This window comes from Tursiops truncatus, chromosome 10, assembly GCF_011762595.2.
Source record: "Tursiops truncatus isolate mTurTru1 chromosome 10, mTurTru1.mat.Y, whole genome shotgun sequence".
Lineage (NCBI taxonomy): Eukaryota > Metazoa > Chordata > Mammalia > Artiodactyla > Delphinidae > Tursiops > Tursiops truncatus.
The window spans coordinates 88,359,274-88,373,026 of record NC_047043.1 but is presented as its reverse complement, the minus strand read 5'-3'; the positions used below and the strand labels follow the sequence as shown (position 1 = coordinate 88,373,026).

The 13,753-nt window shown below is 36.1% G+C and overlaps 1 protein-coding gene across 4 annotated transcripts in view; it reads right to left on the bottom strand.

The window, feature by feature from the left end:
* CNTN6 (contactin 6) overlaps positions 1–11,844 on the bottom strand; it is a 143,017-nt gene extending 131,173 nt beyond the window's left edge. For 3 of the 4 annotated variants that reach the window (XM_033863719.2, XM_033863722.2, XM_033863720.2), the window contains exon 1: positions 11,688–11,844. In XM_033863719.2, the coding sequence (XP_033719610.1) occupies positions 11,688–11,829 (142 nt within the window). In that variant the 5' untranslated portion in view covers positions 11,830–11,844. The remainder of the gene's footprint in view (positions 1–11,687) is intronic. The other variant, XM_019947438.3, reaches the window with a different exon arrangement.
* Positions 11,845–13,753: the final 1,909 nt, after the last annotated feature.

Genomic DNA, 13,753 nt, shown 5'->3' with positions numbered 1-13,753 from the left:
CGTATCTTAAAACTTGACATGCTTATGTGCCTTATTTTTATAAATTCCCATCATTCCCTGGCTCGTACAAGAATGGAGAAGGGGGTAACATAAATGTAACACCACCAGTTCAGGAAGCAGAACAACTTTCTTCCCAAACCATCAATCTCGGAAGTATAGGAAAAGGCACAGGCTCATGGAAGCACACCAAGAAATGTCCAGGAAAAATATTCTAACCTAGTTTTCTGAAATAGGTAGGCAGGACCTCTGGACTGAGTTATGCTTTGTGAGCCTTCCACCAAGAAGAGCCACATAATATGTGAATAAAGCAAGCATTGGATTCACCTGAAGTTTGAAAAATTTAGCAACTCATTTCTATTGCCTGTGCAGAGGACCTACTGTGGTGGTGTTACAGCTATAGCCAGAGGTTGGTGAGATTTGCAAATAGAGATAGTGACATTGGCTACAGTGATAGTAAACTAGGCACATAGTTCGGGAAGCCTCTTAACTAACGCTATGGAAGAGGCTTAAGGAGTATCTAATGAATGTGAGCTGTTATTTTTAAGATATGATATAAGAAGTCACCGTAAGAAACCCAATGTTGTAAGCATTTGAGCAGGTTTGTGAGGGGAATGTGATCCACTGAATCACCCACTTTGCTCTTGAGGATTCACAAGAGAAGCTTCTCTCAGGTTCTAGAGTCAGAGCGATTATGCTTATAGGAACAATTGGCATGTTTTTATCCCCTGGAAGATATGAACCCTTTTTTGCCTTGGCCACTGAAAAGCTCAAGTTTAGTAACTTGGATATGACTTTATGATATGAATTTTTATTCCCTTTTTATTTTACTTGAGATATTTTTCCCCTTGATTTTAGCTGACAAATTGAGCCTCAGTTTTAATCCATATCATCTATTTTAATAACTCTCAGATATCAAGACTAATTATAAGACTGCTGTAATTGAGTGTGGCATTTGCACAAAGATAGACAAATATAACAATGGAAGAGAAAAGAGAGAGCCTAAATGCAGTCCCAAGCAGTGGGTGTGCATGCTTGATTACCTTCAGAGATGGCACTATAGAACTGTGAGGCAAGGGCTGCATTTTTAATATCTTGGTTGGCTCGATTGGATCCCTATGAAGATATATATATTGAACCTACCTTGCACCATGCCAATAAATAAATAAATAACTTCCAGGTGCATTGCAGTTTTAAATATGAAAGACAAGACAATAAACTGTAGAAGATAATATAGGAGAGTATCTTCATTTAATCAGGGCAGGATAACATTTCTAGAACTTTTTATAAAAAGCATCATTACATATAGGAAACAATCGATAAATTGGACTGTATTAAATTTGAAAATTTCTGTTTATCAGAGACATGATTAAGAGAGTATAAAAAGGCAAGCCACAAGGTAGAAAAAGCTATTTCCCTACATAAAACCAACACTGTGCTGATATTTAGAATCAGTCACTAAGAAAAAGAAAGATAGCTCAATAGAAAAATGATTTAAATTTTTTTTAAAGCGGGGGAGGCTTTGCATGTAGCCAATACACATGTAAAAGGTGCTCAAGTTCATTAGTTATCAGGAGATGCAAATTAAACCCAAATGAGATACCCTTACATATCCTCCCCAAAAGCTAAAATTTTAAAAAGACTGACAATACCAAGTGTTGTCAATAAAACATTGCTGGTAAAAAGATAAATTAATAAAACCACTGTAGACAATAGTTGGCATTATCTTTTAAAGTTGTAAATATACATACCCAAATGCCCTATAATTAATTCTACACTATGGTATATACAACAGAGAAATGTATACACAAATGTACTGAAGATAGATACATGATTATTCGTAAAGAATTATTCATCTTTGCCTCTAGAAACAATCCACATTTCCATTAAGAGTAGAAGTCATTCATAAATTGTAGTATGTTCGTACAATAAAATATTATATATCAATGGAAATTAATGATCTACAGCTACCCACAACAACATGGATGAATCTCACAAATACTGTCGGCTACAAAGCCAGACTCAAAGGAATATATATTGTATGGTTTTATTCATATAAAATTCAAAAAGATAATATTTAATTATATATTTACAAGTCAAGATAGTGGAGAAGAGAGAGAGAGAGTAGTAACAGGAAGGGTAGACCAGGGGAGGGCCTTCTGGAGTGTTCCCAGTTTTCTGTTTCTGAATCTGGTTTAGTACTGCTTCACTGATCTATGTATGTTTTGCAATTTTCTTGTATGTGTTTTGCTTCTTGGAAAAGATTGTATATAAATTAATACGTTAAAACATGATGAACATTTCCAGAGGTTGCCACCAAATCCTCTTTATCATTTGAATTTACTTTTTAAACATTTAATTCTAGTCTGCTATTTTGGTAACACATTAATAATAAACCCCAGAAAATAGTTCATCTGATTCTTTAGTACAAATAAAAATTTTGCTGTGATTCCTGACCAAATTTATAAATCTCAAAAGCAAAATCTCTACAGGCTATGTTCAAAACTTCCTCAAAATCATTTGTCAGATAGCATAAGAGTAATAAATAAGCACTTCAGCTTTGGGTTTCTTTCTCAGTTTTACACATCAGAAAATCTCAGTTTTGATCGGATGAATACCTTACTTTCTAACGTTGTCTTCTCCCACCCCAACTCTTTGCCTGTGCACCTCGAATGTACAACTTTATTCAAATGGACCAAAAAGACTAGGTCCTGCTGAATATGAGTAGAGGTGAGGGATAAGAGAAGGCCTGCATTTTTAAAAAGTATCATTTCTGATAAGGTACATAAATAGATGTCCAGCAGTGATGATGAAGAGAAAATGAGGCTAAAACATTGGATAATCCACTCTCCTGTTGATTGAAAAAAATAAAAATAACAGTGGCTTGCTATAATTCAACCATGCAGCTGCTCTGAGTCCATTTGTTTAAGGCTTAGATTAGTTTTAAAAGCGAAGACAAACTCTTCTCCTTTTTATGATACCCACTGACAGTTATTACATTAAGATAAATTCAGAATATTAAATCCATTGCTACATTGTTTAATGCTGTTTCCAAAATGATCATTAAAAATCAATACTAATTTATCAGATTTATTTTATTTAATAAATTAAAGGAAAATATTTCTTTACCCACTTTGTTTAGATACTTTTCTGATGTACAAAAAAAAAAGGTTAAAAACCATCTAGCATTTACATTTATAATTAGATACGCATTACCCACTTAACACACACTTCACGATTATCAGAGCCTTTACAGTTTCCAAATGCGTTTTTGTGTTATTTTTAAAACCCCTTCTCTTGAGTTTTAATTTGCTTTTCAGATATAAATGCACTTTGTCAGTATATCTTCAGGATCATGTATAACTGTTTTTATATTTCTTATATATGAAAAAATATTAAAGACATTCTGAATTCATCAGTACCCAATGAAGATTTTAAAATTTATTTCTAAGATGTGAGAGGGTTTTTGTTGTTGTTTTTCATGCTTGTACAGACCCTGGGCAAGAGACAGAAATAAAAATACACATCACCTACAAATATACAGATATCTTAGAAATCCTTCTCGAAAGAGCCAAAGGCTTTGATATCATTACTTTTACTTGGAGACCTTTTCTGTTGTTCTCTGACTATGGGTTTTGGATTCATGTGGATTCTGTTTTACTTCCTCTATCTACAAATAAATGTATATTTAAAAATTATTTTCAGATGGAGATGTGAGAAATTCTAAGTCTGTGGTAGGTTGGTGACCTTGGATGAGTAACATAATTGCCCCACTTCGAATTTCTTTAATTTCTTCATTTGTAAAACATGCTTTAGGAGAGCTTACAGGTATAGAATAAAGATGAACAGCATTGCAGATATAAAACCCTTGGCATTTCTCTGGAAAAAAAAATTATGGTGATTGTAAATGCCTGCATGTTTATAGCCCTTTAAAATGAAATATTATTGCATTTTAACCTTGAGCCACCTAAAATCAACCCTGTGACACGGAGCAAGAATCCCTTAACCCCATCCTACAAGTGTTAGAAATGAGGTTTGGAACATCCCTAAATATGTGTACCGTGGTTTTAATAATATTAGTAATATCATTAATTTATCAGACTGATATTTTTAAGGGGAAAAGTATGTGGCGTTTTCAAGCAACGTTCTATAAATAACTTCAAAATTCTTAACATCAAAGTATTTCCATTGTTCATAGGATAAGTACTGAAGTCCCAAACTTGGGCTATTAATAGTTGCATGGGCAGACCTCTGCCAAGCTCTCCATCAACAACTCAACAACAATATATCAGGTGCCCTTACCCACTGCTCTACATGTAATCATAAGTATTTGGGCCTTACAGTAAACCTACATAAGGTGGGTACTACTGACACCTCCATTTTACACTTAAATTCACACCTGTGCACAATGTCACATAGAGTGGGGAATATTTTTCAAACATAGGCAGTTCATGCCTGGTACCTCTGCCTAAAAGCTTCATGATATGAGGAAGTTCTGCAGGTTTCTCTGTCATCTCCTAATATCACCCAATCATTCCATTATTTGTAGATTAAGCTTGGAAATAAAGGGTCTCCAAAATTTGGATATACCTGGCTCCAAATTATGTTTCAGCCTTGTCCTAGAAAACCAGTTATTTCTAAATCATGGCCTTTCACATTCCAGGCACCCTGGCCTGGGTTTTGCCATTGCCCTCTCATTTTCTCTAATGCTTGAGACTTGTTTGCATTTGCATTTCCTCTCACTCTCCTGTCAACCTGAATGTTCTCCTCCACCTACTTTCTGTGTTTGGAACACAAACTAATATTCCAAGGCTCAGTTCAAGCCCAATTGCCTTTGGAAGGCTTCCTTTGCCCTTTGTCCAATCCAGACAAACTTTACTACTTCCTTCTCTGGTCTCCCTTACAGGTTACATCTCACATCATCTGATGCTTTTTTTGAGGAGGTACAGTGGGCAGTAAGAACTTGGACTCCAGGTTCTGATTGCCTGGGTTTGAATACTGACTGTGCTACTTATGTGTGTGATTTTGGGCAAGTTAGTTGATTCTTCTGTGGCCTCAATCTGCTCATCTGAAAATGGGATTATAGTAACTTCATAGGGTTGTTGTGTAAGGCTCACTGAAGTTAATTTACATAAAAAGCTCGGAACGGTGCCTGCTATATAATATGTACTATGCAAATGCTAGCAATTTCTTTCCTTTTTTTCTTGCACTCAAGATTTCACCTGCCTGCTCTGTGAAGACAGGGAGCAGCTATTTCTTATCTATCATTTAATCTTTACTCCCTAGCACAGTGCTTGATGCATATAAATAAGGTGTTTTCTGGTTGCTTGGTGGATGAATAAATAAATGACCATTCATTTATTCAACTAGTCCAGCTTCGGTCTAGCTAGGCTAGGAGGCTCCAGCAATAATGGAACAAACTTATGTGAAATGGTATCTGTGATTAAATTTTAAATAGTGCAGGACCAAAAAAACCCTATTCATAAGTAACGTTTATCCCAATGTTGATCTATTCATTGGTAGAGTTGTATATTATGAGTGTCTAAAAAAAATACAGCTCAGTGAAATCATGGATTTCTTTCAAAATGCCTATCTTTTTTACTCAAGGATGACATTTTAAACAGCAATGACAGATGCAATGTTCTCTCACAGAAGTACGGAGTAATTCATTAACATACATATGAAAGGAAGGAGTCTACATTCAACCTTTACCACCAAAGTCCTTGAGAAATAAAAGAAATTCAAAGCAGCTACAAGTGTAGCTTGTAAAAAGTCAAACCGGTGTTATCATTCAAGAATACCAGGGTGATAACAGGAGCTTTTGAAGACTAGACACTTGCTGAATTTGATTTAGGGTTGAGGTTGCGTAGAGGAAGAAGAGAAGAGCTTAAATTAGAATCTATCTGAGAATTTGGAATGACAAAATCTTGCGTGGAAGAACTGAAGGAGACTTTTGCAATTAAATAGTTCAAAACATACTTTTGATAAGTCCACAGAGATGACTGACTTGTCTGAGTAACATAGCTGGTTAAAGACAGATTTGATTTAGGAGGATTTTTCATAACAGAGTTTTTTTATATTTGGGCTGCATTTCAAGATGGTTTCATGGTGGGATGATTCAAGGTGAGGCAGACTCTAACAGGCTGAGTCTAATATAAACTCCAAGGGTGCTTTTGAATTTCTGAACATCAGGACAGAAGTTGCAAACAAAAGTCATCAACTATCTAAATGTATTTACCTACAGAGTCTCTCCCATGGACAAGTTAGTTACTGAAAGGCTGTTCATAATTCATTTGTTCTGAAGGTCAAAGTGGCACTATACAGTTGACTGCCAACTGGTAGGAAGCAGAGTTGTTGACACAATTTTATTTTGATGTATAGCTTTGTTCTTACCTATGGAAATTTGTATTAGGGCTTCTGGACCCAATTTCTCTGTCAAGAAGAAGATCAAATATCTTATATTAAATGTTTAGTGTCTGTCTTACTTTGGGCTCCTTAGAAGCAGAGTCTGATGCAGAGATTCAGGGTGTTGATTTATTGAGGAAGCACTCCCAGGAGAAATGGAGGGATGGAAATTGGATAGAGCAAGGGAAGGGGCTAAGCAAGAAGGTGTCTCAGCTGTTGTCTAGCTCCATCCTGACCCCATGGGGAGCTCTAGGGCATGCATTGAAGAACAGGGGCAGCTGTGGGCATTAACAGCTGAGCCCACTGCCCGTTAAAAGGGATCTGGACCCGGCACCAACAGCATCTACCACCAGGCTTATTGTGAAGGTTACTGTCCTACAGATATGGCTTATTATTTCAACAATGATTATACCAATAGCAAATGAAATAAAGAAAAAAGGTCCACATAATTTGTGTGGGCAGTGTTTGAAAAGGACTGAATACCTTAACACAAAAGCCATAAGTTTTAGAATCTGAACTTTTATACTCAAGTTACAACTGGTTTTCTAACAATATACTTTTGAAAAAATTCCAATCTCAGTGAGCCTCAGACTTCTAATCTGTAAAATGGGGACAACAATAGCATCTTCCTCTTATGGTTGTTCCACAGTTCAAGAAAGGTAATATATGTCAAATACCTAAAAGTCTTGAAAACAAGGGAACAGCTGGTCTGGAGAAAGTTTTAAAATGTAAACTAGATTTTTTTATGAGTAACTGTAGCAGTTTGAAATATGTAGATGTTTGGCCAACTTGAGAGAGTAAATGAAAATATAAAAAGAAGAATTAGAGTTACCGTTTCCTGAGTGCCTATAAGGGACCAGGGGTTTCACATTCATTACCTCAGTTAATCCATTTCACTGTCCTGTGGATGCTGCTGTAATTCTCATTGTATACATTTCATAAAAGAGGCTTAATATTGTTAAGAGGTGACCTAATATCATACTACTGGTTGTTTTACAAAGATAGAATTTGAACTCAGATCTGTTTGTATTGAAAATATTAGCATTTGACCACCATTGTTGCGATGTTCAGAAAGGTACAAAAGCCTTTCTAGCAAAATAAACAATGTTGAAAATTTATGAAAGTAGTAGTGAGAACTCAAATTAAGTTGAGGGTGCAGCTCTTGGCTTTAGAAACTTTCCATTTGGTTGGAGACTTGCATTTGGATTCTACTTTTTCTGTGCAAAGAAACAGAACAGATACTTAATAAGGAAAACTTACTCTTTTTTTTTTTTGATAATTATGGGGGGAAAAAAAGCCAACTGAAATGATTACTTTTATTCCCCTGAATTCTGATGATATCACTTTTTAAAAACTTGTGGTAAAATATGTATAACATAAACTTTACCATTTAAACCATTTTAAGTATACAATTCTTTAGTATTAAGTACATTTGCATTGTTGTATAATCCCCATCCATCTCCAGAATTTTGTAACCAATCCAAACTAAATCTCTGTACTCATTAAACAATAACTCCCCATTTTCCTTCACCTAGTCCATGGAAGCCACCATTCTACTTTCTGTCTAGGAATTTGCCTAGTTACTTACCTCATATAAATGGAATCCTACGATAAATATCCTTTTGTGTGTGTCTTATTTCACTCAGCAAAATGTTTTCAAGGTTCATACATGGTGTAGCATGTAATAGAATTATAAAATTTCCTTTTTAAAGTGGAATAATATTCTGTTGTATGTTTATCCCACATTTTGTTAATGCATTTATCTGTTGATGGGCATTTGGGTCCTTTCTACCTTTTACCTGTTATATATAATGCCACTATTAACATGGGTATACAAACATCTGCCTGAGTCCCTTCCATCCTTTGGGGCATTTACCTAGAGGTGGAATTGTTGTGTCATGGTAATTCTATGTTCAAGTTTTTAAGGAACTGCCGTGCTGTCTTCCACAGTAGCTGTACCATTTTACATTCGCACCAGTAACGCACAAGGATTCCAATGTTTTCACATCCTTGCCAATTCTTGTTATTTTCTGCGTGTGTGTGTATGCGTGTGTGTGTGTGTGTGTGTGTGTGTGTTTAAAATAATAGCCATCCTCATGAGTGTGAAGCAGCATTTTCTGGCTCTGATTTGTATTTCTGTACTGATTAGTGATGTTCAGGATGTTTTCATAGAGAAACAAATTCCCAATTGGATATTTCTCTTCTATTATGTTCTCTCTTTTTCTTTCTGCCTCTCTTCTCTCTGTCTCTCTATTTCTCTGCCTCTCTCTTTCCCTTCCTCTCTTTTTGGAAGAGTAACCTTATTAATGAGATTATGCATATGCATAGATTTGCATGTGGATACAAATGTAATTTCTTTGAACGAAATTTCAGAAAACCTATTTTGCAAAATTAATATCCTGTATCTCTTAAATGAGATTAGAAGAAAGAATTTGTAAGTGGAGTCTTCTGGGCTGTAAGTCATCAACACATTTTTTTTTTTTTAAATAGAAAGCTTTCTGCTTTTTTCCATGGTCTATGTCTTGACTTAAGGTGTTTTTTTTTCTTTTTTAAAGGATGTTTTTATTTATTTATTTATTTTTGGCTGCACTGGGACTTCCTTGCTGCCTGTGGGCTTTCTCTAGTTGCAGTGAGCTGGGACTACTCTTCATTGTGGTGCATGGGTTTCTCATTGCAGTGGCTTCTCTTGTTGCGGAGCATGGGCTCTAGGTATGTGGGCTTCAGTAGTTGTGACACGTGGGCTCAGTAGTTGTGGCTCGTGGGCTTAGTTGCTTCACGGCATGTGGGATCTTCCTGGATCAGGGCTCAAACCCATGTTCCCTGCATTGGCAGGCGGATTCTTAACCACTGTGCCACCAGGGAAGTCCCCATCAACACTTTTCGATTCATCTTTAAGATCTTTGTGCTCATTTGTACAAAAAGTAAACCACTCAGAGTTGTATAATAGCAGTGGCAAAGCTAGACCTGGTATTTTCACCTTTTGAAAAGAAGTTATTTACTACTTGGAATGAACAACTGACTTAAGTAAGGTGGCGAGAGTACTTATGAAATACAGGAAATGAAGGGAGATACTTTATAGGTGATTAAAATATGTTGGTTATGTTTAGGGTTGATTCAAGAGATAATTACACTCAACCCAATCTCTCCATGGACTTAGCAGGAAATGTTTCAGGCGTGGGACCACTACAGATACTGGACACGAAAGGCAGAGTGATGTGGTTCTTTTTTTGTTTTTGTTCTTGTTTTCAAGTTTAAGACTTGGAACATAAGATCCTTTAAGTCTGCAGGAGAAAGATCAGCTAATGGATGTAGGCCATTCTTCTTTCTGCATGAATAGTAATAGAAACGATTTTAGGGATCAACAGTCACACACCTTCAACTCAAAAAAAGGAAAATTTTGTGAAGAGACAAGAAAGTCAGCAAGGACAGAATTGATTTTCCCGTTCATCCAAATGAAAGCATACAATTTCTTCTTAATTGAAACCTTTCCTCTTTTTTTAGCAAAGAGAAAATATGATTTAACTTTGAAAAACTTCTAGTTACACATATTTTTAAAAGCAGAAAAAAGGTGAGAAAAAATAATGTAGGGGAATAAAAATATATATTTTTTGTTTAAGAAGGGGAACAAAGAGGAGGAAATAGATGGCCATGTAAAGCATAGTGCATTAATTTTCATCGTAAGTATTCAGTTATTTTCAAGAATGGATAGAATCCATAGCTTTAGAGAAACTCCAGGGTATAGCAAATAAATGTGCTGTATGTGTTTTCCTTTGCCAGAAAGTCAAACTTATTCTTATGCAATCTGATCCAAATCATGTGTATCTTCTAGGGTTATCGCCTATCCAGGTAGGAGATATAATTCTTTTGGCAGGATCATTGACAGTCTATGGAGCAATTGTTTACTTCTGTAAAATAAGTTTCTTATTAGTATTTTGCTTGCTATTATTTTTCCAAGTGCTGGTCTTAGCTGAAATGCAGACATCAAGTATTGTGTTTATCTTTACCGTAAGGTTCAAGCAGCCATCAGCCTTTGTTCAGATTCCATTTAGCTCTATAAACTTTTGCATTATCCTTTGATTTCTGCAGATATAAATACATTCAGATACACTTAGTAATGTTTGTGTGTATGTATACATGTGTATATATAGGACCACATACATATATGTACATATGTATAATGTCTGTATATTTATGACCGCATGCATATATATACGTATGTGTGTGTGTACTTATTTCTGAATATGCTTATATACATATTCAGAAACAATGCCACCCCAGAATGGTCAACATAGGGGAACTATGTGTAGAACAAGGCATATTTGGAATACAAGAACACATATTTGGAACACAAGATTTGCAATGGGAAACAGACCCAATTGTTAATTTATATATCTAGTGATGACTAAAGTAGTTCTACAAGGTGGGCTTTGGACATATATTTTATTTTTTAAATTTCAAAATAATTACTTTTTCAAAGTAATAGAAGCATAGACCTTTTCATGAGGGCTGCAAAGAGTAGCTTCTCACGCTTTGGCCCCTGATATATCCTCTGAGGTGGACATGGGTAGGGATTGGGTCAGGGAGGGGGTACAAAGGAGACATTTAAGGCTTCTACTTCATCCATATCAACAGATGTAATTACTTTCAAACAAGGCTTTCCCTGGATCCAATATGAAACATTTCAGCCCCTGGAAACACTACAAAAAAACTATATAAGGAACAGTATGTCTGTTGTTCATCTGCTAATGTCCCCAAATGTCACCAAGGTAATTATTTGGATGACATTTTTGTGATGCAGCTGGACATTGTTACAGTTAATATAAAGTCTGCCTTTGGCAACTACTTTATTTCCACCTACATCAAACTGTGGATGCATGATCACTTTTCCTGGGAGAATACTTGCCTCCCCCAAAAGACATCTCTGCCCTCAGCTTTTGCTTCGTGTGCTCTGCATACTAATACCCAATGCAAAAGAAAAAGGAAAAAAGAGTAATATATATAATCTTTATCTTAATATGTATATCTGGAACTTTCAGAGATATTTCTAAATATAATTCACAAAATACAATAACACTGATATTTCCTTCCTTTTTTGAAATAGATTTCAGCTATCCCCAGGAGTCTGAATTCACAAAATGCACACTGTTAAAACTTTTTGCCTCTATAAATTCATATTTGCTCTCAAATAGCATGTGATTGGCAAAGCTGGATTTTTTTCTACTATGATTATAATAAAAATATATTTTTAGAAACATAAAGATTATAGATTTTTCCCACAAACTCACATGCAAATTGGAGCTTCGCCTTCTGGCTCAGAATTGTTCCCAGAAGGTTGGTGGCCAGGCACTGGTACGTGCCAGTATCTTGATCTGTGCGGGGGCTACTGATTGCCAAACTGCCTCCATCCAACCTGTAGTGATAGCTCATGGTAAAATCAATATCTGTGCCATTTTGCTTCCACCTTCAAGGGAAAAAAAATCAAATCATGTTTCTGATATACAGAGTTGACCACTCCTGTGTTAAACAACATGCACCTGTAATTCCTGAGACTGTTAAAATGAAACAAAACATGGTTTTATGTGGATATATCCCACCAGTTTCTTCAAAGATAATTGTCTTCATGAGCTCTGTGATATCAATAACTATGTTATTTTGAAGATCTTCTACTCTTTACAGATTATGAACATTCACCCAAATGTGTACAAAGAGGCAATAGAACTCTTGAGAAATAAAAAGTAGACATTCAGTCAATAAACCGGGCTGCCCTATTCCTGTAGCAACTTTTCAAATAACACGTACCATACCTGAACACGCACAACTGATACTGCAAAATTGAATGTCAAAAATGATTTAGACAGGGCTTCCCTGGTGGCGCAGTGGTTGAGAGTCTGCCTGCCGATGCAGGGGACGCGGGTTCGTGCCCCGGTCCGGGGGGATCCCACATGCTGCGGAGCAGCTGGGCCCGTGAACCATGGCCACTGAGGCTGCGTGTCCGGAGCCTGTGCTCCGCAACGGGAGAGGCCACAACAGTGAGAGGCCCGTGTACCGCAAAAAGAAAAAAAAAATGATTTAGACATAGAAATCCAAGAAAAATATATTAGAAATGGCACAAAGAAAGCCAGCAAAGATTTTACAATGCCAATTTGAGGCCGATAACAAAACAAAAATAACCGGAGTACTTTAGAACATGATTGTCTCTGTTAGTCTCTTACTAGGAAAATTAATTTCAACAGTATTTAGAAATACTGAATACTTTTCAGTATTTCTACAGTATTTAGAAATATTTCAATAGTATCTAGAAATGCCAAACTAAAATTATACCTTAACAAAAACAAATGCAGTTTGAGAAGTTTCTATTTTAGGCTGCAAAAAGTTTCTTGGCTTACCTATTAGTCAACAATCTTTTTGTACATGAATTAAGTATCAGAAAGGCCTAACAGTTATATTTATTTTCAAAGAAATATAAGATGGTTTAGAAATTGCATTTGGTCATTTTAAGATGAATGAATAGCCAGTAATTATCTTTAACTGGACTCACTTCCCCCACCTTGCAACCCCTAACTTCCATCAAAATATTCAGACATTTTGAAATAAGAATACTACATACTTAAACAGATACATTTCTAGGGCAAAAGCTGTGTGTAGTCATATAAAGCATTTAAGAAAAGAGATATTTTAACCTCTTTTTTTTTTTTTTTTGTGGTACGTGGGCCTCTCACTGTTGTGGCCTCTCCCATTGCGGAGCACAGGCTCTAGACGTGCAGGCTCAGCGGCTATGGCTCACGGGCCCAGCCGCTCCGCGGCATGTGGGATCCTCCCAGACCGGGGCACGAACCGATGTCCGCTGCATCGACAGGCGGACTCTCAACCACTGTGCCACCAGGGAAGCCCGTTTTAAACTATTCAATTAAGATAATCAGTCAGAAAAACAAGTGAGTGGCCTCTTCCTATGTAATATAGCCAATTTCCAAATCATATTTTTGTAGGGTCTATGCCAGCTTTTCAGTTTCTTCCCTTATTTTGGTAGAGGTAGCTAACTGTAAGAAAGGAATGACATTTTATAGCATTATTCCAGATGTCATTGGCTTTTTTAGGAGTATTCTGAAACATCCCGTGGAAAAAGTCTGGCAAATATCTACAACAGTAGAAAAGAAATACGGACTTAGGTAATCTACCCTATTAAAGATGAGAAGTGATTGACCAGATATCAAATCATCCAGAGGTTTTGAACAAACTCTGTCACTTTTAAATTATTTAGCCAATTCTTGTGCACCTCAACTTCATTTTAATAAAGGAGTTGAAAGACAGCAGTCAAAAATAGTATATTTCATTTGCCTGAGCTATCTGCCAA